We start from the raw sequence: 26,201 nt of genomic DNA, 5'->3' as shown, positions 1-26,201 counted from the left end.
GCGTTTTGTTGGGAGAAGAAGTGGCCTCCTTCCCTCAAAGTTGAGGCAGAACATTCCACTGGGGTTCTGGGCCTCGATGTCTGTAACTGGGGAGGTGTGTAATCGGAGTGGCGCTGAGATCACACACACACTGCCTGTCCTCTAGCCACAAGCACTGGTGGCCTCTCTGTAAGGCAGCATTTTTGCTTTGCAGCATGCAGTACATCATGTGCAGCTTATTTTAAGTATCCCTCAGAAAACAGTACGTCTCTCCTGGCCATTTTTGCACTGTTCGTCCTGGCCCGTGAGTCACTGAGTCCTCAGGACAAGCCCATCTTGGTCAATTCCCTATAGCTCTCCTTTCCCATCTTTGTGGCGAATTCCCTCTTTGAACTGGAACACATTACACCCCCACTAGGTGGGTCAGACTCTATTCTGTTGTGAGGCTTTACATGGGCTGAGCTTCATCCTAGGTGTGATGCCCACAATTGTTGCAGTCATGTATGTTTTTCTAATACAGCCCAGACTTCTGCAAAGCCTGTGGACCTATCCTAGTCCATGTGTTTTAGCTCAGCCATCAGAACTCAGGCAGGCAGTTCAGTCGGCACATTGCCTGGGATATGTGCGCTTTAAATGACATCCATTGTTCCTTTTCCCCAAAGGGTGGAACTTGTGTAAGACTTGTGCGGACTGTGACATGTCTATAAAGAAAAGGGTTTTAATTAAAACTCCAGTTTCTGAGCTTCCCATTAGTAGCTGCCATCGTGCTGAAAGTGGCATAATCAGAATCAAGTGGGAGCTCAGACAGCAGACTACTGTGCATTCTGTTACGGTGTTCAGACTGTCCTGTGGGTTCTTCTGACTTGGGCCCTAATTCAGAAACGTGCTTTAAGAAGTGCCTGACTTTAATTTAAGCATGTGATTAGTCCCATTGGAGTCCATGGGGTATTTGTAAGCACCTCACTGAATCCAGACTTTGGACCAGAAATTAAGTGGATGGAAACTGGCTTAGTGTCCTCAATGCCGATTACCGCTGCTGTCACAAACGACATTGCTTGTTAACAAGATGGCCATAAGTAGGTGATTCAGGAATGGCAATCGGTTAAGTGGAGGTAGTGTCTTAGAAGGGCATAGCAAGCTCCCATGTGTTGTGCGATGAGTGAGGGAATCTACAGCAAGGTACAACAAGAAAACCTCCGCAACAATCATCCTTTATGGCGTGATGTCATTGTTCAGCCCCTGACATGGTGTAATGCACAAATTCCCTGATTCATCTGTGCAGTGATATGGTGGGACAGTCAAGGGTAAAAATACTTGCATCATAAAATGCCCTTGGATGCATAGGCACAAAAAAGCAATGCATGTTGTCATAAATGTAAAGGGAAGGGTAACCACCTTTCTGTATACAGTGCTATAAAATCCCTCCTGGCCAGAGGCAAAACCCTTTCACCTGTGAAGGGTTAAGAAGCTAAGATAACCTCACTGGCACCTGACCAAAATGACCAATGAGGAGACAAGATACTTTCAAAGCTGAAGGGTGGGAGGGAACAAAGGGTCAGTCTGTCTGTGTGATGCTTTTGCTGGGAACATACAGGAATGCAGCTCAGAACTCCTGTAAAAAGTTAGTAAGTAATCTAGCTAGAAATGCGTTAGATTTCTTTTGTTTAATGGCTGGTAAAATAGCTGTGCTGAATGGAATGTATATTCCTGTTTTTGTGTCTTTTTGTAACTGAAGGTTTTGCCTAGAGGGATTCTCTGTGTTTTGAATCTGATTACCCTGTCAGGTATTTACCATCCTGATTTTACAGAGGTGATTCTTTTATCTTTTCTTCAATTAAAATTCTTCTTTTAAGAACCTGATTGCTTTTTCATTGTTCTTAAGATCCAAGGATTTGGGTCTGTGTTCACCTATGCAAATTGGTGAGGATTTTTATCAAGCCTTCCCCAGAAAAGGGGGTTTAGGGCTTGGGGGGATATTTCGGGGGAAGATGTCTCCAAGTGGGCTCTTTCCCTCGTCTTTGTTTAAAACTCTTGGTGGTGGCAGCATACGGTTCAAGGACAAGGCAAAATTTGTACGTTGGGGAAGTTTTTAACCTAAGTTGGTAAGAATAAACTTAGGGGGTCTTTCATGCAGGTCCCCGCATCTGTACCCTAGAGTTCAGAGTGGGGAAGGAACCTTGACACATGTTAAGGTTGCCAAGTGCAGCATTAACTTACAACAGGCACTTTGTTCCACAGAAGGGTTTCATACAGCCTGAGTGGACATTCCGCTTGCTGTGAAAAAGGATACAGCTTTTATTTTCATTTAATGTCCGTTATTAAAATATTATGTGGATATCCTGGGATGGAAGCATCAGGGCATGTTTGCTAGCATTGTGTTTGTTCATGAAAACAAAACATTCAGTTCAAGCCGAGCTATATATCACACTGTCATCGGCAAATGGTGCCTTGTTGAAAATCTATCAAAGAAAGCTGACTTATCTTGCATGTGCTGCTTTACAGCAAATAGGACCGCAGTAAACTCTTGTGCCATAATGATTTTCTGTCTTTCTTGATGAGACATAATGAGATAAATTCAAGACCTTTTTGAAGGCTAATTACATATTGTACACTCTAGACATCAGTTGTCCTTGTTAGATGATGTGCATTTTTTGCTTTCATTTCATCTTCTCTGTTGTCTGCGTATGCATGTGAATTTGGCTTAACTTTGAAATATAAATTGGGATTAGGGTGTATTTTTTCTCCCCCAAATCTCTGCAGATATTCTACTGTAACATAATGCATCATTAGAGATAAGGCAAAACTTGGAGGTAGATGTGAATTAAATAAAAGGCCTGAATTTCAGGCATGGAGCAGGGGATGGTGCCATAAACCATGCCAGTTCTTGAGTAGTTTATGAACAACCCTCCAGAATAAATTCAAATCTGAGCGTGCTATCGGGCGATGCATTTCTGTTATTTATAGGGATGGTTATGGCCAGATTTTCAGAAGTTCTCAGCACCCACAACTGGGAGCACATTTTAAATGCAGTTTAGCCCCAGCTTATTTAGGTGCCTGAGTGGAAATAGCTTGGTGCTGAGCTCTTTTGGATATTGGGCCGTTACATTTTTATTTTAAATTTAAAGGTGTAGCCAATGATTTTAGTTTATTGTTCATTTATTGTGTGATGTTTTAACTAACTAACATGTTATGTCATATATAATCACTGTATGCTAAATAGAGTTAAATTATAGGATTATAAAAGTGCAAGATTGATCAGCATGTAGAGGGAATAATCATGTATCAGGTATCTAAGAAAGTAGGGCTGAAACGCAAGACCTGTAGGCTGAGGCTTGTAAGATTTTAGCTTAGCCATATGTAAGTCATAGAGTTAAGGAACGCTGACATAAGTAAGTGACCAAAGAATAACGCGATGCCCTAAGATTACAGGAAAAGATGAACTAATGGGTGATATTGCAAAAAATTAACAGTAAAAGTAATATTTTACTTACAAGATACCTGGTAATCACATTTTTCTAACACATGCCCTAACCACAGAGTGTGCTATGTGCAGAAATGCTAATGACATATAGTCAGAATCACATTATAAAAAAGGGGGTGCCTGGATTAGGAAAATTGAGCTCCCTATGGGAAACTCCAGCAGGAACCATCCCTCTACTGATGATCAATCCATGAGAGACCCATCAGACCCTAACACTATTGTTAAGGATGTGAGTAGCGCTATATTTCTAACTTGTGCATAGGTCTGTATAGATTTTCTATACGCTTGGGTAATCATAACTTTAATTGTAACTTTAATAAAACTTGTAGAACATACTAGACCTTGGGCTTGTGAATGTCTGTGTGGTTGCTACCCTTGGTCCTTATGTGTCCCTAAAGACTCTACATCTAAAACAAGTAGCAGAGGTGACTTTCACTCTCTTAAGCTTGAAACTATAGCCACCAAAGTCGAACCCGTGATGGTGTAATACCACGTTACAAAATTCACATTAAATACAATAAAAAGCTACAAAGGTTACCCTTTAGCTTTTTTGAAAAGCTAAAATTTCTTGTCAATATCATGGACCAAGTATAATGACTGCCCTTAAACACTTTCCCGTTGTCTTAAATATATAACATTACCTAAATGTATGCACCAATCCCTTTTCGAAGTGTAAGGAAGGTTAAGAACTACTGCCGCTGCTAAGGTGACCATGTCTAAGGTCGCTGTTTGATGGTTGGTCTCTCTCTTGTCTTGTCCATCTTGTAATCATTGTACTCACTCTGTCTCCTCCTCTCCAGAAGCAAGAACTGTCAATCACCCATGGTATATAGACCATGGAGGGTTTCTATGCACTCTTGACACACTGCCATGTTTCTTGTTTGTTTCTGAATTGCAGCCACATTCGCAGGAGCTGTTGTTTTAATCTAGGGTGCCTTTCCCTAGCGGGGGGCGGAGGGAGAACTGAAATCAGATCAGCTTTTGCATCACCCTGTTGTCATAATAACTTCTTAAGGTGTCGTGCTACAGTGTCCAATCAGAAGAAGCAATATACAGGAGGTGTGATGAGAGAATGACATCTTTCATATGTGCAGAGACTAGAAATTGGCTAACTGCATAATTTACCCTGACCCATTTAAAAAAAAAATCCACACTTCATCCAACATGATGGCAAAATTTTGATCTCAGATCCATGCAGTAGATCTTAAAAACTGATTCTGTAGTTGTACATCATGTTGTTGTGGTGGTAGTGAAGATTTTAATAGTTGCCAATACTCTGGATATCAGCTCATTTTCTTCGCACAATATTTGCTATGCAAGAACTTTGAATGACAGATTGAAAGTCTTTTTAATTTCCATGTACCTTCTGTAAGTATGTCGGAGTGCCTGTGTATCATTAGTAACAGGATGGTCATAATTATTTTACAGTGATTCTCAAGGAATCAGAAAAGTAACAGCATTTTGGAGCTGGCAAACTGGATGTGTGTGTCTATTTTCGATTTCAGAAATGGCAGGAAATCAACTTCCCAAGAGGATCTATCTGAACTTTAATTTTCCTTGTACTGGTGATTGTAGATCCAGCAATTAAAAAGCTAGTTTGTTTTCTTTTAAAGGCCAGAGACACGTGCAAAACCGTACATACATTTATCATGGTTGACTGTGAAAATGTGGTGAATGAGTGCAGAAAAATGATCCGATTTTTCCAAAGAGCTCAGCACCAGTAGCTCCTAGTTACACTTATGTTGACTGGCCAGATTTCTAGAAGGTGGAGGACCCAGCCTTTCCCACTGAGCTCAATAGGCACAGTAAACTGAAAATCTAGCCCTTAATCGCCAAGGATCTGATCCTGCAAGTCGGGGATGCTCAGCACCTTGCAGGAAGAGCAACCAATGAACTTTGAGCCTGTGCTGACAGTTCCTTGAAATCAGACACAATTAATGTATGCACTTCAAAGTGCCAAAGGGAGGAAAAGAATCCCCCAACCCAACCTCGTCCGGTATATGGGAAAAAAGAGAACAAAAATAATAGCTTTCAGTCTGTAAGGCCCATCATACATATACATTACAGCTAGAGGGAATGTATTATGCAGTGGGCATGTCTGGTTCAGGGGGTACCCACAGATAGCTGTCTTATAGGGAGCAGTTCAAAATTCTTCACAGGTTTTCTGGAAGAAACCCTGGGGAAATAGTCTTATTAGAATGTCTTAAAGCTGTCTGTACAGATATCACCTCCTCTCCAGGACGGCATGATTATTTTATTTGCTGAGACATTGATTTCTGGGCATGGGACATCTTAAACGAAAACCACAAAACATATTTTACCGCTCTCCTAAGCTGTGTCTAAGAATGAGTGAGAAAGCAATACTTTGATGTTTTCCAAATCAGAGATAGAAGCCAGAAGATCTGTTACGTCTGATACATTCAGCAAGGAAAATAAATATCTGACAAAGGCAGCTGCAAGAGAAATCAATGGCCAAAATGGTCTCATTCTCTTCTGCACAAATATTTTAAACATGTACCACATATTAGCATGAAAATCTCCCATCTCCCTCTTGTGTGTTTTAAATAATTCACGAGCAAATAGCTCATGATTGTTTGTTGTTGTCTCTTTCACTAAGGCTATGTCTACACTGCAGCGGGGGTAATTTCCAGCTAGAGGAGCCATATGGGCACTAGCTCTGCTCAAGCTGACATGCTAAAAATAGCAGCGTGGCCAAGGCAGTGTGGGCCGTGGCTTGGGCTACCTGCCCAAGTTCAGTCCCATCTGCAGCCACGGTGACATTGCTGCATTTAGCATGCTGGCTTGAGCAGAGCTACTCATGAACATCTAGCTGAGCTGGGAATCCCACCTCCCCGCTGCAGTGAAGAGGTCCTCTAAAGAGCTGTGTTAAAAAGAAATGGGACGGGATGAATATTTGCTGGAAGAATTTAGTCTCCGGTTCCTCTCTTACAGTCTGCAGACCTGGATTCTTCAAGGCCTCTCCCCAGAGCCCATCCTGCAGTAAGTGCCCCCCTCACAGCTACACACACGAGGAAGCATCCACCTCCTGTCTGTGTGAAGAACACTATTTCAGAAGGGAGTCGGACCCACCTACAATGGCCTGTACAAGTAAGCACGCACTGTGTATCTTTTAATCCATTTGCGCTGTTACGCACAGAGAATGGGCACAATGACAAAAAAAAGGTGTTTTTACAGGCTTTGGGCCTGATCCCGACCTGGCTTGTGCTAGTTTTACACTGCTGTAATCCACTGGCTTCATCTAAATTACTCCTGATTTACACCACTATACTTGAGAGTTAAGCATGTGGAACTGGATGTGCAGCGTCTAGAATTGCACGCTGCTGGTGTGCGTCTGTGTGTGTGTTGTAAAATATAAAAGGAGGACTTGTGGCACTTTCGAGACTAACAAATTTATTTGGGCATAAGCTTTTGTGAGCTACAGCTCACTTCACTGGATGCATGCAGTGGAAAATACAGTGGGGAGATTTTATATAGACAGAGAACATGAAACAATGGGTGTTACCATACACACTGTAACGAGAGTGATCGGGTAAGGTGAGCTATTACCAGCAGGAGAGAAAAAATCGTTTTTTGGTGATAATCCAGGAGGGCCACTTCCAGCAGTTGACAAGAATGTGTGAGGAACAGTTGGAGTGGGGCGGGGGGAATAAACATTGGGAAATAGTTTTACTTTGTGTAATGACACATCCACTCCCAGTCTTTATTCAAACCTTATTTAATGGTGTCCAGTGTGCAAATTAATTCCAATTCAGCAGTCTCTCGTTGGAGTCTGTTTCTGAAGTTTTTTTGTTGAAGAATTGTGACTTTTAGGTCTGTAATCGAGTGACCAGAGAGATTGAAGTGTTCTCCGACTGGTTTATGAATGTTATAATTCTTCATGTCTGATTTGTGTCCATTTATTCTTTTACATAGAGACTGTCCGGTTTGGCCAATGTACATGGCAGAGGGGCATTGCTGGCACATGATGGCATATATCGCATTGGTAGATGTGCAGGTGAACGAGCCTCTGATAGTGTGGCTGATGTGATTAGGCCTCGTGATGGTGTCCCCTGAATAGATATGTGGACACAGTTGGCAACAGGCTTTGTTGCAAGGATAGGTTCCTGGGTTAGTGTTTTTGTTGTGTGGTGTGTGGTTGCTGGTGAGTATTTGCTTCAGGCTGGGGGGTTGTCTGTAAGCAAGGACTGGCCTGTCTCCCAAGATCTGTGAGAGTGATGGGTCATCCTTCAGGATAGGTTGTAGATCCTTGATGATGCGCTGGAGAGGTTTTAGTTGGGGGCTGAATGTTATGGCTAGTGGCTTTCTGTTATTTTCTTTGTTGGGCCTGTCCTGTAGTAGGTAACTTCTGGGTACTCTTCTGGCTCTGTCAATCTGTTTCTTCACTTCCGCAGGTGGGTATTGTAGTTGTGAGAACGCTTGATAGAGATCTTGTAGGTGTTTGTCTCTGTCTGAGGGGTTGGAGCAAATGCGGTTGTATCGTGGAGCTCGTAGAGGCATTGTACGTAGAGCGGTTGTATCGTAGAGTTTCCGTTATAGGGTGGTGTTTATGTGACCATTGCTTATTAGCACTGTAGTGTCCAGGAAGTGGTCATCATCTGGACCCATGGAAGAGAAGCCCTTGAGGAATTCCACCATGATTTCAGCAATTTCCATCCCACCATCAACCTCAGCCTGGACCAATCCACACAAGAGAGCCACTTCCTGGACACTATAGTGCCAATAAGTGATGGTCACATAAACACCACCCTATACTGGAAACCTACTGACCGCTATACTTACCTACATGCCTCCAGCTTTCATCCAGACCACTCCACACAATCCATTGTCTACAGCCAAGCTCTACGATACAACTGCATTTGCTCCAACCCCTCAGACAGAGGCAAACACCTACAAGATCTCTATCAAGCGTTCTTACAAGTACAGTACCCACCTGCTGAAGTGAAGAAACAGATTGACAGAGCCAGAAGAGTACCCAGAAGTTACCTACTACAGGACAGGCCCAACAAGGAAAATAACAGAACGCCACTAGCCGTCACCTTCAGCCCCCAACTAAAACCTCTCCAGCGCATCATCAAGGATCTACAACCTATCCTGAAGGACGACCCATCACTCTCACAGATCTTGGGAGACAGGCCAGTCCTTGCTTACAGACAGCCCCCAACCTGAAGCAAATACTCACCAGCAACCATATACCACACAACAAAAACACTAACCCAGGAACCTATCCTTGCAACAAAGCCTGTTGCCAACTGTGTCCACATATTTATTCAGGGGACACCATCACAGGGCCTAATCACATCAGCCACACTATCAGAGGCTCGTTCACCTGCACATCTACCAATGTGATATATGCCATCATGTGCCAGCAATGCCCCTCTGCCATGTACATTGGCCAAACCGGACAGTCTCTACGTAAAAGAATAAATGGACACAAATCAGACATGAAGAATTATAACATTCATAAACCAGTCGGAGAACACTTCAATCTCTCTGGTCACTCGATTACAGACCTAAAAGTCACAATTCTTCAACAAAAAAAACTTCAGAAACAGACTCCAACGAGAGACTGCTGAATTGGAATTAATTTGCACACTGGACACCATTAAATAAGGTTTGAATAAAGACTGGGAGTGGATGTGTCATTACACAAAGTAAAACTATTTCCCAATGTTTATTCCCCCCCCACCCTCCCCAAACTGTTCCTCACACATTCTTGTCAACTGCTGGAAATGGCCCACCTTGATTATCACTACAAAAGGTTCCCCCCCGGCTTCCTGCTGGTAATAGCTCACCTTACCTGATCACTCTTGTTACAGTGTGTGTGGTAACACCCATTGTTTCATGTTCTCTGTCTATATAAAATCTCCCCACTGTATTTTCCACTGCATGCATCCGATGAAGTGAGCTGTAGCTCACGAAAGCTTATGCTCAGATAAATTTGTTAGTCTCTAAGGTGCCACAAGTACTCCTTTTTGCGGATACAGACTAACACGGTTGCCACTCTGAAACTTGTAAAATATAGTTATTTAGCTATACATCTAGATAGACACAATATATATGAGTGTCACAAGTTATTCTGTGTCCCAATAGTCAGCTTGGGCAACCAGGGAAATAATGAGATGTCTAGCACTCCTAGCTACTTCAGGATAGTGATATGGGCGGGAGCTACTGACTGTCCAGAGCTACCACAAAGAAAGAAACCATATGTCCATGATGGTCACTGGATGGGGGCGTGGGGGGGCAAATATTGTTGGGAGAGAAATAACAATCAGGTTGGTATGTTGTGAGCTGGAGACAGAGGAGAGGGAGAGGGCAAATAATAGTTTTAAATGGCTCTTTTCCCCACAAAGTATGAAGGTACCCTTTCATCTGCAGCTTGTAGACCTGTTGCTGCATCTTGTCCACTTCCTCTTCTAAATACTTAGACCCTGGTCCTACAAAGACTTACACTTACACACATGCATAAGCTCACACTGTCAGAAGTCCCACTGAAGTCAGCTTACCACAGTGGATATGGTTAGGAATGTGCATATATCTTTGCAGGATCAGGGTCTTCACTGGGAACTGTGCGAATTCCAGATAGGATTTTACAGTAAAACGGGAGTTGAAAGGAACTGAAAAAGTAACTGAGCTTCTATGGATGGGAACAGGCAGAAGTGACCCTCAGAGAAGGAAGAGAGAAAATAAAGAACCAATATATTCAGAACAGCTGGGATAAGGTGAAGAAGGAGCTTCTCCTCTCCTTCTACTAGGGACTGTTTTCAGTTGTAGAAGGCTAGATGTCATGACGTCCCTAAAACAGCTGTGCACCAATCAGCATCCTACTGATACATACCGTATCGCTGTGGTTATTTGACTAGCACCCTCGCTGCAGAAAGCAGGTTAGGGCAGCAGTACCTAGTGCAGGTTCTAAGCTAACCTGGACTAATTGACAGAAGCTCCTCGGGAGAGAGGTACTAGGGGCTGCGGGGAGAAGGGGGAATAAGTAAGGGCCCAGGGTGGGGTCACAAAGAGTGACAGCTTCCCACCTGCTCCTCCCAATGAACCCTGCTGCCCTTTCTGGCTACTTCCAATTTGCCCTCCGTTTTGGCCCCGATCCTGTCAGCTGTTGCATGCCGATGAGCCGCTTTGCCTCCAGGGGGCTCCAGGCACTGAAAGGGATGGCTCACGCAGAACAGCCGGAGGATCAGGGCCTAACCTGGGAGCACTGAACGTCTCTCCATTTGGTTTTCACAGAGGAAGGTGACTTGAAACATGCTGCTCTCTTGAAAGGGCAGTGCGACTCCAGGGAGGAAAGGGGGAGCCTCACACAGTTTGTGATCGGCAATGCTGCGTAAAGGTCATAGACAGATAGGTGGAAGAAGAGTCCAGCTAGTGAAGTCCTGGTGTTGTCGGGAGGGGAGGAAAATTATCTTTTAAAATTAAGACATTCCAAACATAGATAAAAAGTTAGTTATACACACGTAGGCCAGTTTGCAAAGGGGCTTCAGGCATATTAGCTGCCCAGCCTCCACTGCAATTCAGTGGCTGGTGAGTGGCTAATTCCCTTGGGTGTCTGTGACAATCCCAGCTGTATAGTGGAATAGTACATATGTTAAATAGGTCCCATTCTGCTAGCAGAATAAGGCATTCCAGGATGTGCATTAATAGGGTTTTGGGGTATTTCTTGGGCAGATGAAAGTTACAACATCTGCAACAACCCCCCTACCAAAACACACCAACTTGTGGCTCACTGCTCTGTGTTACCGTAGTGTGAGGACATAGATACAAAGAGCCATGCCTTAAACAGCAGTGAGAGAACTCTGGCACCTGGAAATTCCCACCTTTTTATTAAGTTCCCTGCTGCAACACATCCTGGTCCTCTCTGGTGAAACTCAATGACCGCTCCACAGTTGCATACAGGGAAAAAAATCCTGCATCATCATTGACTGACAAGAGTCATTTGTTAGAGCCACTAAGTTTCTGTTATTTACTTCTTCAGAAGTTAACAGAATCATCAAAATGTAGGGCTGGAAGAGACCTCGAGAGGTCATCTAGTCCAGCGCTCTGCACTAAGAAATTTCATCTACTTGAAATCTAGTAAAAGGGTGTCTTAAAATTAGTTTAAGTATTACATTGCCAAGTCCCCCTTCCAATATTTATGGTTTAATAATTATGTTTTCCTGACTTTTTTCAAAATGCTTGTCAGTTCCATGTTGCTATGTGAAAGACCCACACAAACAGGGGAAACTGATTAACTCACCATAAAAGTGAAACAGAAACTGACCATATATGAAGGGCTGTCAAATGCTCAAAAGAACAAGAAAAAAAGGATTGAGAAAGATGTTTTGTTCTTTAATTTCTTTACGTTCTCGTTTCTTAGAACTGGAATTGGTAACAGTAGGTAATATTTTTTTTAAATGTGATTTTAAAATTGATGATGCCCTGTTACATTTTGGAGCAATTTTCTCAGTCAGACTCCGTATCTTTTTCTAAGGTAATTTTGTGAAAATTATTATTCACTTCCCAGAAGATAAATAGCTTTTAAAAATAAAATGATAGTTTTCTTTCCTCTTTGGGACATCAAATTTAAAAGGAAATAATTTTTTTTAAAAAAATGGATACACTTTTGAAATTTATGGCCAGAGTGGAGAAGTTTTCAAATGGTATAAAATGTAATATACAACAGAAGTTTCTGGTGAGAACATTACAGATAATATTTTGCCCTCAGGAAAAAAAATCTCAATTCCTTTTAATGTGAGTTGTGCATAAGTATCAGAGGACAATATTTAAAAAACACACACATTGATTTAATATTTCAGATTTATTGTCCATGAAGGAAAATATGGACTTTGTCTTCTGCCAGTTACCTTCTGAGTCAATAAATCATGATCTGGGGTGGGTAAATCAGTATCTGCTTAATATACAAATTAGCTATCTTTTTATTATGATTATTTCAGTAAACTAACTTCTTTGTCCTTGACGAAGAGAGGTCAAAAATAAAAATGTAGCTTCTGAGCAGATATCAGGTTCCCTGATCCTTGGAAAATAAAATAGCAGTTTGTTCTCACCACTGTGATTTTTTTCAAAGTTTTAGTGGAGCACAGTTTCAAAATTCTTCAAATAGTACTTGTTAGGTTTCTCCAAACTACTAAAGACCATTCATAGAGCCCCTTTGAGAATGCTAATTTTATGGGTTATGGAGTGCCACTGATTTCAAAGCATTGCTATTGAAATTGAAGGTTTTAAGCCTTCAAGAAGAGCAGCTGACTCTTCTGTACAGAGCGAGTAAAAACCTCTGGCAACTTTAGTAAAGTAATAATTTATCTACTGTTAAAGACACATTGTCCAGTAAGTGTTTCTTGTGCTTGACTTCCCCCTCCCCCACCCCACACTCCCCCTTAGTTTACTAGTATCTGTAAAGAGTACATCACATAGTGGAAAGAAAAACTGTTCAGTTTAACTGGTCAAAAGTACTTGTGTGCAATGCATATAACTCAGCACAACTCCAGGCCTGCATTTCTTTAGCTTCCGTTGTATCGATATGACAGGGCTGAAAGTTATTCTAACTATTCATGTGCGATGGTGCCATTGGCTAAATTGTGCTGGATGCCTGTGGGGTGGTTTGTGAGAGTGTGGAATCCATAAAGATTCTCAGATACTTTTTGGGGAGCCCTCACTGCCAATTCCCACAGTTTGTGTGAGTTCCTTCTTTGCCTCGGTTTAATTTTTGTTTTCCAGTTTGAATAATTTGCAATAGTTATCATTAGAACGTCTGTCGTTCATATGCATGAAAAGCTCCCTTTGGCTACAGTTGGAATTGCACATATCCTGCAATTCATTCCTTACGCTTCTGTCCTGCAAAGATTTGAGCATATTTTAAGCATGCCATTGGCTTAAATGGGACCACTCACATGCTTAACGCTATGTGTGCATCCGTGGTTCATGATTCAGTTCTTACTGGCCTCTTCAACTCCACCTCTTCGGACTCTGAGAGCAGACACCCAAAGACAAATTTTTATCAATGGCTCCCACAGTTGCATGCGCAAATAAGTGCTTAGATGCTCAACCACCTGCCTGTGTGTGCAGTTAAGGCAGTTAGTTTTAAAAATGTGATTTTAATATATTTAATATACAGAATTTAATATATAACTCCGAATAAAGCTGAGTTGCACTTTCCTAAGCCATTCTAGTTCATTCTTTTTGTTTTAATTTTACATCCAGGGTTGATTTTTTTTTCCCCTGTGACGGCAGGTCTCTCTTAGGATTGGCTAAAACGTCGTCTCCTGGGAGAATCAGAGCAGCGTCAGTTGATATGGCGCACATGCTGCAAATTGCTACAAGGTTTCACAATGAGTTTTATCAATTTTACAGACAGAATAAAGAAATTAGGAAAAAGTAGCTAGGGAAAAAGTTTAAGGTTTACAAAATAATTGCAATGTCACGAAATTGCCTGTTTTAAGTATTTCGATATGTTAATTACAGCCATATGACTAGAATCACACAGAACCAGGAAATGCATTTAAATAAATGTGCATGCACTTTCTGGGGAGAGGAGGAAGCACATTGGAGCCGGCTTTCAAGGAGGTATTCATGGATTTTAGCACCTACAGGAATTTTGCAGCCAGTTTCCATTCAGACTGAATGGGAGTTAGGTGCCTAACTCCCGTAGACTTTAGAAAATCCCAGTAACGCCATGACTCAAAACCAGCAAAACTCTTTAATAAGTGTCCCTTTCTTCCTCCTGCATCACAATGCAGTCAAAGTACAAAGTGCAGGTCCGTTGTTAAGATCATCAACGTGTTGTATACTACTGCCATCCTTCTGTACAAAATTATCCTTTCACATCACATCAGAGGAGAATTTTGTCCTCAGTCTCCAAGGCGAATTTATACAAAAATGTTTCCTAAAACACAGTTTGGCTGTTTTTTTCCTCCAAAATCATTATCCGTTGACAACTCAGATTGATGAATAGGATCTGAAAAAGAAAATATGATCTTGCGATTGTTATAATCTGGCCAAAAAGGGGCTCTTTTTCCTGAGACTCACGTGTTGCCCTTAGCCCATGTATGACAGTCCCATTGACTTCACTGGGAGTTCCCAGTGAAGTGAGTGTACCCGAGATTTTCATAAGTAACTAGGGATTTGGGTTTCAGAGTAGCCTCAATTTTCAGATGTCCCACTTGAGCCCCCTGAAAGGGGTTTGATTTTCAGAGGTCACATGCCCAGCACTTTCTACCAATCAGCACCTCTGGGGTGTTTCAAGATGGACACGCCAAAATGGAGGCATCCAGAGTCATAGGTTACTTTTGAAAATCTTGGCTTGAATGTCTAATTTGGCCCATGGCAAAGAAGTACCATTCTTATGGGAGCTGCGGAAAAACTGCCTCAGCACCTTTTAACCCTTGCATACCCTTACCCGGGCTGGGCAGACATCCTAAGTGTGGATACTCGGCAAAATAAGAAACTGGAGAGTAGCCATTCAAAAATCTTAACATGCCACGCTTTGAAGAGGCGGAGAAAAAGGGCTGCAGTTTAGTTCGTGGAGGCAGTAATATCACTTATAATCTGTGGAGGATATTTCTTCGGTATGTGTTGCTCTGGTGCTAAAGCCACAAAGGGTATGTCTACACTGCGGCTGGACGTGTTCTTCACAGCTCGGCTTGACGTGCGTGTGCTAGCTTTGGTCGAGCTAGTGCACCAGAATCAGCCGGGTGGACATGGAGGCGCGGTCAGCGGAATGGACTAGCCGCCCAAGTACAAGCCTGTCCACGGTCTGCATTCAGGCAGCTAGTCTGAGCCACTTCCCGTACTGTTGCCACCGCACTGCTATATTTAGCAGGCTCATCAAGCAGAGCTAGCATGTCTGTCTCTCCCGAGCTGGGAGTTACAGCTCCCCGCTGCCATGCAGATGTATCTTTAGGGTGAAACCTTGATCCCACTGAAATCAATGGCAAAACCCTCATTGACTTCAGTGGGGCCAGGATTTCAGCCTTAATGCCTGCTCCCTCGCGTTCTTGGCTGGCCGGGTCTAGCAGCACCTCCGAGGGAAGACACTTGGTAGGATACTCCTCCCTGTCTTCCTGGATCAGATAGGTGGGTGGGTCCCAACACGCACACTTTGAAGCGAGGAGGGAGAGCTAAGAGTGACCCCCTGTTGCCCTGCCAGTCCTTCAGCTGCTGCGGTGCATTGGCTCTGTGCGCTCTGTGGTAAGTGAGCGGTGCAGCCCCTCTTTTCAGCCTAGAGAGTAGCGCAGAGCGGGATGGACGCGAATGCTATTTTCACCCTGTGTTTTTCTCACTTTACTTTACAAACCAGGACCCCCCTCTGCTCCTCGGAATGCCATCTCAAATGTTAACGAGACTAGTGTCTTCCTGGAATGGATTCCCCCGGCTGACACTGGTGGAAGGAAAGATGTGTCTTATTATATTGCATGCAAGAAGTGCAGCTCCCACTCGGGGCTGTGTGAGGCGTGTGGCAGTCATGTCAGGTACCTCCCCCAGCAAATCGGCCTGAAAAACACCTCTGTCATGATGGTGGACCTGCTTGCTCATACAAACTATACCTTTGAAATTGAGGCAGTGAACGGAGTGTCCGACCAGAGCCCTGCAGCACGGCAGTATGTGTCTGTAAATGTAACCACAAATCAGGCAGGTAAGTGGAACTTCAAAAGGGGCTAAGATTCTGGGGTGGGAGGCCCTGGCCATTCTGTGGGGTGGAACTCCCGTTGAAATAAGTGGAAGTAGCAAGACTAGGCCTTGAATCCTTTCCTATGCAGGTGGTTGTTGTCCCCCCTCCGACCCCCATTTCACAGTATAATTACAGCAGCCTTGGAACAGCAGGAATGTTCCCTCTCAGCAGGGTGCATTTTGGTCGTTTTTTTGTTTTTAATTAAACATGCAGAATCTTTCATAGCTTAACGTTTCCGTGTCTTCCCCCACTAAAACAAGAGCATCATAGTTGTCTCTCTTATTGGCAGAAGGAGATCCTAGCGAGATCCTTTAGATTTCAGGTGTCACGCAGTTTAAATGGCCTGACTGGTTTAGCAAATGGCTAATTGATCTTGGAGTGGCAGCTGGAGTGGAAGTGAAAAGACAGAGGCTGTCCTAGTGTCCCTTTAGCGTCGCAGTGAAAAAATGAACGGATTCGGGATGGGGAGGTGTTGCTGGCTCAGATCAGGGATGTCATTGCTCATTGTCTCATTTCAGTTTTGCATCGTGCAAATGAAGATAGTGGGGAATTTTTCCCCCTTATCCTGGACTAGGCTCTGAGCAGAGGCAGGGTGCAGAGGGAATAAGGAGCCTGACCTACCTTGCACAGCCCATGTAAAGCCCAAGCTGATTTACACAGTTTGCACTCAGGGAGCATGGACACGCCCAGGGGACAAGGAAGCGGGAGCCATGGTCCTGCCCTCTACACGGGATGCAGCACTATGTGTACCCTTCTCTGCATCTCACACGCACTGGTAGGCACTGTTCTCAGAGCCCTCAAAGGCCCTATCATGTTCTGCCTCTCTTAACTCTCCCTCTCTTAATGGTGCTGTATTGCAAATGGCCTTCCTTACTGGAGGGCTGAGTGTGGAACTCATGCTGTCCGCTTCCTGCACCTCCCAGGAACATGAGGTGCTCCTTCCTGCAAAGGCTTAGGACCCTGCTCCTCAAGCACAGCTGGCTAGTGGCTAGCATGGGCCCATCTTTAAGATCTAAACTCAGAGCTCTTGCAAATACAGTGCACTGCTCTGCTGCCAGGTTCCCAAGCCAGCCTTTCCTGCTCCTTCTAAAGAAAATGCTTTTAACGGAGAAATCTGGCACAAGCTACTGAGCGACAAACAGATTTCAGAGTCCTGGCTGCAAAACAGAAGGATGCTAGGCTGAGCAGGACTGAATTTCATTCGAACAGCACAGGTACATGTTAGCAGGTTCAGCAGCCACCTGAGAGGGCATTGATGTGTTGTAACGAATCAAGTCCGTGCCCCGGTAATTAATTTGGATTGCTGATGTGTCAGGCAAACCATACGAATGTATCTCGAGGAGAGGAAATAAAAGCACTATTGGGTTACTGCTCAGTGCTGATTGACGTGACAGGAAGCCTTCAAGAGTAGCGCTGGCAGATGTCAGCCTGACACCTGCAAAACCACCTGTTTAATTCAAATAAACAAGTGTCACGGCCCTTAATGCAGTTTACCATTGGCTCCATCATGAAGGCTGCTGCCAGCAGTTCTCTTCTTGGACAAAACAAGTTATTGAGTTGATGTTAGCATTTCATACACAGCAGTGGATATTTCCCTGATGTGCTGAGCTAAAGGCACATAAAGCTCAATAAAGTAACGGTAGGTGAGAAGATCAGATATGGATGATCACCACTTTCTGTAAGGAAACACTTCCACCTTGTGAGTTATGCCAAAATCTCCCAATAGTTGTATTAGGATTTATATGCATAGCTGCCTCTCTGTGCACTGAGATAAGAACGTACCCACTGTACAGTTATTAGCAGATCTTTTGTGAGGAAAACTTACCCTGTGGGTTTTGGATGATAAATGCAGCTCATGTTAAAAAATAATGGACGTTATAGCCCTGATTCACCAGTGTGATATTCTGGATTTACGCCAGCATAACTGCATTGCAATCAGAGGAATCACACTGTAGTAGAACTGGAGTAACACAATGGTGAATTGGGCCCAATGTGTTTATTTCATTGCGCAGACTTGAAGCGACATCTTTATGCTTCCTCTGTTTGATTCAGTATGTCATGTTTGCACAATCCATTACGCATCCAGATAGACATCCTACAGCCCTGTCCAAATTGAATAATAGAGCCAGGAGAATGCACTATTTATGGTTCAATCTTCACTCCTTATTCAGAAGATGAGCAAGGTCTATTTGCATGAGCTAAAAGTTGCTGGATCTATATATCAAACATTCCCCTGAAAGAGCTTGGAAGTTTAGGTTGCTCCCTGCTGCTTTAGATACCATTAGATGACAAAGGTTAGAGGATCCTTTGCACTGGGAGTTAGAGCTAGAGGGGGAGATTTTACAAGTGGGAATTACTCACCTTAAGGTGGCATGATTGGGCTCCTCATCACAATGAACACAGTCAGAGATCAAGGGCCTAATTCTCCATTCCATGACACCCATTGCATGCCAGTATGGAACTATGCTTGCCTAAAACTGGTGGAGTGGGTTAGAGAATCAGACTCCTACCGGGTTGGCATAAGGACTGAACTGGAGGCGAAAAGAACCGTTGCTATAAGAAATACTGGCCCATGGAAATTAAAAATGGCATGTCATGCTGATAGATACTTACTAAGCAGCATCGCAGATGGAATGCCTGGTTTTTTTCTTTGTCAATCCCAAGACCTTGCTAATTTCAGAACTTTGAAAAATGCACAAACAGCAGGATATTGGCCACACCAGATGTTTTTTATATATGAAACCTTTGGCAACAAACAGTGTATCTGGTTTTGGGTTCCTGTAGGGATTGTTTCCTGAAAAATGTGTTTGTTTCTTAAGTAATTTCTCTCTCTCTTTTTCTTTTTCTTTTTCTTTTTCTTTTTCTTTTTTTTAAACCGGCACCAGTAGCCAGTCTAGCATTTTCAGACTGATGTAATTTTCCTTTCTGACTGCAAGACATGTGTGAACCGTCTCGATTCAAAATTAGATTTGATAGTACAGCAAGAAAAATAGCTAGTTCTGTGTGCAAGATGAAAAAAATATTACAGTAAGCTGGAAGATGAAATTGATTAGCTAACTCTGGCTGATCAGCGTATGGGATCCAATAATGATTTTCTGCTGAAGAAGTTGAGTGATTAAATGATTAATTTATGACTGTCTATCAGTATTAAAAACACTGTCACAAACACAATGTCATTGGAATCTCTAGGAGGAGGATAATGAAGGATCTTGCTTTCATTAAACTGTTTATAAGAACTGCTGTACTGGGTCAGCCCACTGGTCCATCTAGCCCAGTGTTCTGTCTCTGACAGTGGCCAGTACCAGAGCTTCAAGGGGAATGTACAGAGCAGGGCTGTTGGAGAGATCAGAGGTTTAGGGTCACCCAGAGCATGAGGTTGCATCTCTGATCATCTTAGCTAATAGTAATTGATGGAGCTATCCTGCATAAACTTATCTAGTTCTTTTTTGAGCCCTGTTATATTTTTGACCATCATAACATCCAATGGCAGTAAGTTTCCCAGGTTAATTGTGCGTGGCGTGAAGAAGAACTTCCTCTTGTTTGTATTAAACCTGTTGCCTATTAAGGGTAGGAAAGGATAAATAACACTTCTCCATTCACTTTTTTCACACCCTTCATAATTTTATAGACCTCTATCATATCCCTCCTTTAGCTGAACAGTTTAGTTTTAGTTTTTTAAACTGAACAGTTCTAATCTTTTTAGTCTCTCCTCATATGGAAGCCATTCCATGCCCTTGATCATCTTTGTTGCCTTTCTTTGAACCTTTTCCAGTTCTCCTATATCCTTTTTGAGAGGGGGTGACAAGAACTGGACACAGTATTCAAGGTGTGAGTGTACGATGGATTTATATAGTGGCATTATGATATTTTCTGACTTATTTTCTATCCCTTTCCTAATAGTTCTTAACACTCGGTTCGCCTTTTTGACTGCTGCTGTGCATTCAGCTGAAGTTTTCAGAGAACTACCCATAATGACTCCAAGATCTCTTTCTTGAGTGGTAATGGCTAATGTAAAACCCACCATTATATATGTGTAGTTGGAATTATTTTTTCCAGTGTGCATCACTTTGCACTTATCAGCACTGAATTTCACCAGCCATTTTATTACTCAAGCACCCAGTTTTGTGAGATCCTCCTATAACTCCTCACAGTCAGCTTTGGACTTGACTATATTGACTAATTTTGCATCATCTGCACACTTTGCCACCTCACTGTTCACTCCCTTTTCCAGATCACTCATGAATAAGTTGAACAGCACCGGTTCAAGATATTAAAAAATAGGAGCCTAAAATTAGGTTCCTAAATCCCTTTTTAGAGTCCTGTTACAAAGCCTGGTTTTCCAAAGTGGTGAGCACCCACTGACTCCCTATTCCCTGCTCCTGGGGCAGGCAGCAGAGGAAGAAGGAATGTCGGGGGAAGGAGGTGGCAGAGGACACTAACCCTTCAAAGGGAACACGCAGGGTCCGAGGGGTGGAGGAGGATAATCTTTAAAGAGCAAACTGCGCCCACCTTAGACCTGGACTTTTCATTGCCCTACCTCATCCTGTCTACGCCTTCTAGAGTGGATGAGGTCGGGTCCTTCAGCGGGGGTCGGCACCACCATATTGCGCGACGGACACTTGATAAAATGACCGTACTTAGTGATGGACATTGTGGGAGGGGGGTTTGTCGTTCAATTTTTTTAAAAAAATTGCCATGGACCTTAAAATTTTTACCACAGACACTCGTGTCCGTGTACGGACACGTTGCTGACCCCCTGTCCTTCAGAGAACAGTCTTGTTCACTGCATAGCTCAGATCTATTCCTTGGATGAAGCAGGGGTCCAGGGTGGGGCTGGGGAGGAAACTACTTGTGGTCATGTGATTAAAGGTGGTGTCATAACGCATTTGCCCAACCGTCTGATTTAAGGTTGCATAGGCATATTATGCATCATGTATCTAGGTCAGGCAGGAGTTGTGCAGAAAAGATCTACAATCTACTTTGAGTATTCAGTGTTTTTAGTGAGAACCAAACTAGTATGGAGCCTGTGTGTTTTTACTCATGTTGTGGGATTTTCTGTTGGGAGGGGTGTGTCAGCATGGCTTGCCCATAGGGGCTGGAGCTAGCTAACCCTGATTACAGAATGAGCTATATCTGGGAGAGATCAGGGGGATTGTCCCATAAAGAGCAGCAGAAGGCTATGGTTGGGGAAAGTGGGGCGCTCAGGAAATGGTGGAGAGGCTAAAGAGTGTGAAAGGTTCCTGCAGGGAAGACCCTGAGACCAAGGGAGCTGTGACACAGAAGAGCTTCTGTGAGTGAAGGCTCCTGCTAGAGACCCCGACTGAAAGAAGGCTTTGGGCTTGGAAGTCAGAACCAGACTGCGGAGGAAGCTTCAGCCAGGTGGAGCCTGGGAGTCCTGGGCCTCGCTCCTGCTGGAGACCCAAGGATTTGGTGCCTGGAACCCAGAGGGGCTGAGGAAGGCGGAGCTCCAGCCAGGTAAAGCCGGAGAGACTTTGAGCTGGGACCTAGCTCTGGGAAAAGGGCTGGGGGTTCCTTATCTGAAGCGGGAGAGTGACTGAGCTGGAATTGGGGCTGGAGGGTCAGTACATAAAGACTCAATAAATGGGACCCCAGGAGGGGAATGTGGTAGTTACCTGTGGACTGTGAGGTATTCAGGGGCCCTGGGAGGAAATGGTAGCAGGCACTGGAAAGGCACCACTGGCCATGACGTGGTGCTCGGGAGGTGGCTGGCCCTGTTCCAGAGGGATATTTAAAGTTAGGAACATTGCAACTAGAAAAACTAACCTGACCGGACTGGTGTATGAGAATCTCTTTGCACCAATTCAGAGAAATCAGAACCTTTTAACTCACTTTGAACCGGACTGTCCTTGCTTGCCCTGATTGTTTACTATGGCAATCGGACAGTTGCTACAATGCTCTAGAAGCCGAAATGTGCCTGACGAGCACTGCCCTGCAGAGGGACACCACCCCAGTGAGCGTTTGGAGTTTGTTTGTGCCTCAGGGATGATGTGTGGTCTTCCCCCAAACTCCCTGTGGCACAGGCTGCAGGCTGCCTGTCACCAGCTTTCTCGCTGGACAGGTTGGGAAGGGAGTGGGGCCACAGTCTGCTTTTCCTTTCCCCACTGAGGTGTCTGACACCCCCCTTAGAGGAACAGCACCTGTGCTCCCCTGAGCTGTTGTGGCTGCTTGTTATGCAAGCTGCACAAGATGAGAAGTTTCCTTGTTCTCCTGGCAGGTCCACGAAAGGGCCAGCCACCATGCAGTGCTAAGGCCCTGAGTGTATCCTACACTCCCCCAGATGTGCAGGAGAGTATTTGCCTCTTGGGCCCTTGGGCAGGCCGGGCCAACTCAGATAGAATTCCTCTGGATGGCTCTGGGGAGTCGCTTGCCCTAGAGAGGTTGCCCTGCCATACTTTCCACAGGCTGCTTCTCACTCATATTCCCGTCCCATCCTCCCATCATTTCTGCCTTCCCCTCTTTCAGCCTGGAAGCAGCGATTCCGCTCCCCAGTGAGGCTCTGGGTCCAAGAGCAGGAGGATTGTTTTTGCGCCCTCTCTCCAACAATGCACCAACTCCAGGCTGGCCAAAGTTTGTTCTACAGCGGGCATAGCTGTAAAAGCTGTACCCAGCATGATCTCCCTGTCCACAGATGCTGTGCAGCTACCTGCCCCTCAGTCAGCCAGGGCACCGGAAGGGGCGCTGCACCTGATTATAGGGTACAACTTATGGAAGAATTCAGAGCAAATTACTGTTTGCGGAATTTAGCCTCTTCCTTATTCACCAGTGGTCTGTGGGCAGCTTATGATTGTCTCATGAATATTCATTCTGTGAAATGCTTTGGCAAATTGTCCCCAACGTGCATTCCTGGCCTGTAGATGGACCACGAGCAGTTAGTTACCAGTCTTCTATATATCGCAAAAAGAAAAGGAGGACTTGTGGCACCTTAGAGACTAACAAATTTATTTGAGCATAAGCTTTCGTGAGCTACAGCTCACTTCATCACTACAGCCTGCAGCTGTAGCTCATGAAAGCTTATGCTCAAATAAATTGGTTAGTCTCTAAGGTGCCACAAGTACTCCTGTTCTTTTTGCTAATACAGACTAACACTGCTGCTATTCTGAAACTCTTCTATATATAAAATTCAGCTGTGCTGGGGCCTGACCCTGTAAGCTGTTACTCAACCGAGCAGCCCCACTGAAATCAGTGAAACTAATGGTGGGAGTAAGGACTCTGATGAATAAGGTCTGGGAATATTAGGTCCTTGTTGAGTGATGACTGGTCAACTAGGTTATACTGTCTTTGTTCCCTGATGGAACACATATAACTTATGGCATCAGATTTCAGTGTGAATACTCATGTTTGCAAGTTCAAAATTCGCTTTCCAAAAATAGTCTGTGTTGATTCCTGCTTTGGGGCACATTCCTGCCAGGAAACTGGCTTGCTAGAATATTCACAGAACACAAACCTGAAAAGGGGTTGTGAGCACTGCTGTAATTAATTCATTTTGCTGTCCAAGCAAATATTGAGTGAAATTATTTTGAGTTCTTCACCAAGCTTTATGACTAAATAGCACAGTAACTATTAATCCTGATACCTGAGTCCCCCGAGATCTTCTGCCTCCTCTGATCTTTGCAGAAACAGAGCTATTGCCCTGAATTCTTATTCAGAGACCTATCGTTTGGGATATGTATGATCAGGACTCCAGGCAGCTCACAGGATTTGACATACATACCGGGTGAAAAGCACGCCCATTGTACGTATTTGCATGCACATATTGACAGGGATCAACTAAAATGGCTTAAAATCATGCTTGCATTGATCACAGGTGGATTGTTACTAACTTCTAAGCTGTTTTTGTTATCATGAAAAGTCCTTGTTTTGTGTGGGAAGTTTTAATACCAGTACAATCAGTTTATCCACTGGTAATGACCACTATTCAAGATGTTACCGACCGAAAAAAGGAAAAATGGGAAAATTCCTGCTTGTGTTGGTGACAGCTTGGATTGACCTGTGACATCTGATTTTAATTGTTGTTCTGATTATCCACTGTGTGACAATCCTACTTCAGACTGATTAGTTTGCTAACATAAAGTATAAGGCATACAGGATGGAATGTCTTTTTGGTCAGAACATGGAAAAGGTCAGAATCGTCATGGAAGACTGGAAATCCTATGCTCCCCATGTTTCAGCCTTATTTGTTTTTGATTTCCCTTATCTGTAAGAAAGAAATAGAGAGCTTATTTACTCTTCATGCCTAGAAAGCCAGAGGATTTAACACATATTGAAAACTGCTGCTTAGTTACCTATTCAAACAATGAATTGTGTTGGGCTAATGGGTATGACTCAAATGAAAGGTTCTATCTATCTGGCATGGCATTGTAGTTGTTATCACTTCCCAATTAAAGTAAATGAATGTTTTCTGCTTTTTTTTTAAGTGTTATCCAGAGTTAAGTGATAAATATCTTTGAAGATGGAGAAATTCTCATTATTATATAAATTAATCCTACAGCTTCCATGCCCCCCCCACCCCCCACTCTTATCTGTGACACTGGCTGTATGTCTCCATGGTTTTTAACTTTTTGGAGACTGCATTGTAAATACTGTATGTCTTCTATCGATACTATGGGAAGGTGCAGGGCATTATAAAGGAGGAATGTCTGTCTGTATAAATATTCTCTATAGCTTCCATAAAACACAGAATCTAAGCACTTTCAGGTCAAGTAGATTTGCATGGTGAGATCTCTAGTGGGCTTCATGGAGTCTTCTGATCGTCTCCTTTCCCTGGCAGAAGAAAATTCTTAGAAATGTGCCAGCTTGTCATGGTCACACTGTAGTGGATCAGGATTTAACCACAACCAGCTGGATGCAATGTTAACATAACTGGCTCTCCTCATAGACTCATAAATATTAAGGTCAGAAGGGATCATTATGGTCATCTAGTCTGACCTCCTGCGCAATGCATGCCACCGAATCTCACCTGCAATAAACCTTTCACCTATGTCTGAGCTATTGCAGTCCTCAAATCATGGTTTAAAGACTTCAAGGTGCAGAGAATCCTGCAGCAAGTGACCCGTGCCCCACGCTGCAGAGGAAGGCGAACCCCCCCCAGGGCCTCTTCCAGTCTACCCTGGAGGAAAATTCCTTCCCAACCCCAAATACGGCGATCAGCTGAACCCTGAGCATGTGGGCAAGATTCACCTGCAAGGTCCTGGCAGACATCAAGCCATGTCACTTGACTTTTCAAAGTCATGTTGTAACATGATGTGGCTTTGCAGTGACAAGAGATGCTGAAAGGGTTAAATGTACTTTATGGATATTAATGGCTACATTCCTCCACCATTGTTAATGACAGGCAGTGGGCATGCCGGTTTGAACACTTGCAAAGCACATTCTGGAATTCGGTCAGCTGTTCCAAAGCCCATGCTAGTCTTGAGCTTTAGAGCACCAAGCTGCACTTGCGGTCAGGCTAATAACAAGTACTTCCTTATGGGGGGAAAATGCATATGGGTGGTGGATTGGTAGGTCCCCACCAGCCTCCTGCTGCAGAAGTGGATTCCGCTCTGAATCCAACTGTTCAGCCTTCATCACTTAGCGTTTTCAGAGCTGTTTTTTCAAGAAAAAGATCTGGATGCTTTTTGTACTTAACAAAAGCAGAGTTTCTCTTTTATGTTTCTAGTAACCCCATATCAGAGGGGCCTGAGACCGTGGGCTTCTTGGCACCCCAGTACTGGCTCTGGCTGCTTAAAGGAAGAGAACAGGGTCACCCCAAGATGCAGGAGAATCTGATTTTCTATGATTTGTTTCTGCCCCTTCAAAGCCAGGATAGTGACGAAAGTGGTGTCCTAGCAGATGTGGATGAAAGCCAAGTAGCCACATTAGCTGAGGGATCCGGCAGCTGCCACAGCCAATCTGGAAACCTGGTCAGGTCACTGCTGAGCACTGTGTCTCTCTGTGTCTGCAAAAATATGAGATGTACTATCAACTGGGCTGCTGGCAAGAGTCCTGATCCTCGATCCCAACTCCAACAGACTGGGCAACGTGGCTGGAGAA

General features: G+C 43.8%; 1 protein-coding gene across 4 annotated transcripts in view; it reads left to right on the top strand.

Annotated features, from left to right (window-relative positions):
- The window catches only part of EPHA5 (EPH receptor A5), a 304,714-nt gene that overhangs the window by 149,883 nt on the left and 128,630 nt on the right, over positions 1-26,201 (top strand). For all 4 annotated transcript variants that reach the window (XM_077814318.1, XM_077814314.1, XM_077814319.1 and 1 more), the window contains 2 exons: positions 6,413-6,568; positions 15,780-16,115. In XM_077814318.1, coding sequence (XP_077670444.1) covers positions 6,413-6,568; positions 15,780-16,115 — 492 coding nt within the window. The remainder of the gene's footprint in view (positions 1-6,412; positions 6,569-15,779; positions 16,116-26,201) is intronic.

Source organism: Eretmochelys imbricata, chromosome 4, assembly GCF_965152235.1.
Source record: "Eretmochelys imbricata isolate rEreImb1 chromosome 4, rEreImb1.hap1, whole genome shotgun sequence".
Taxonomy (NCBI): Eukaryota; Metazoa; Chordata; order Testudines; family Cheloniidae; genus Eretmochelys; species Eretmochelys imbricata.
The sequence above is the reverse complement of the archived record's forward strand: the minus strand, read 5'-3'. Positions and strand labels throughout refer to the sequence as shown.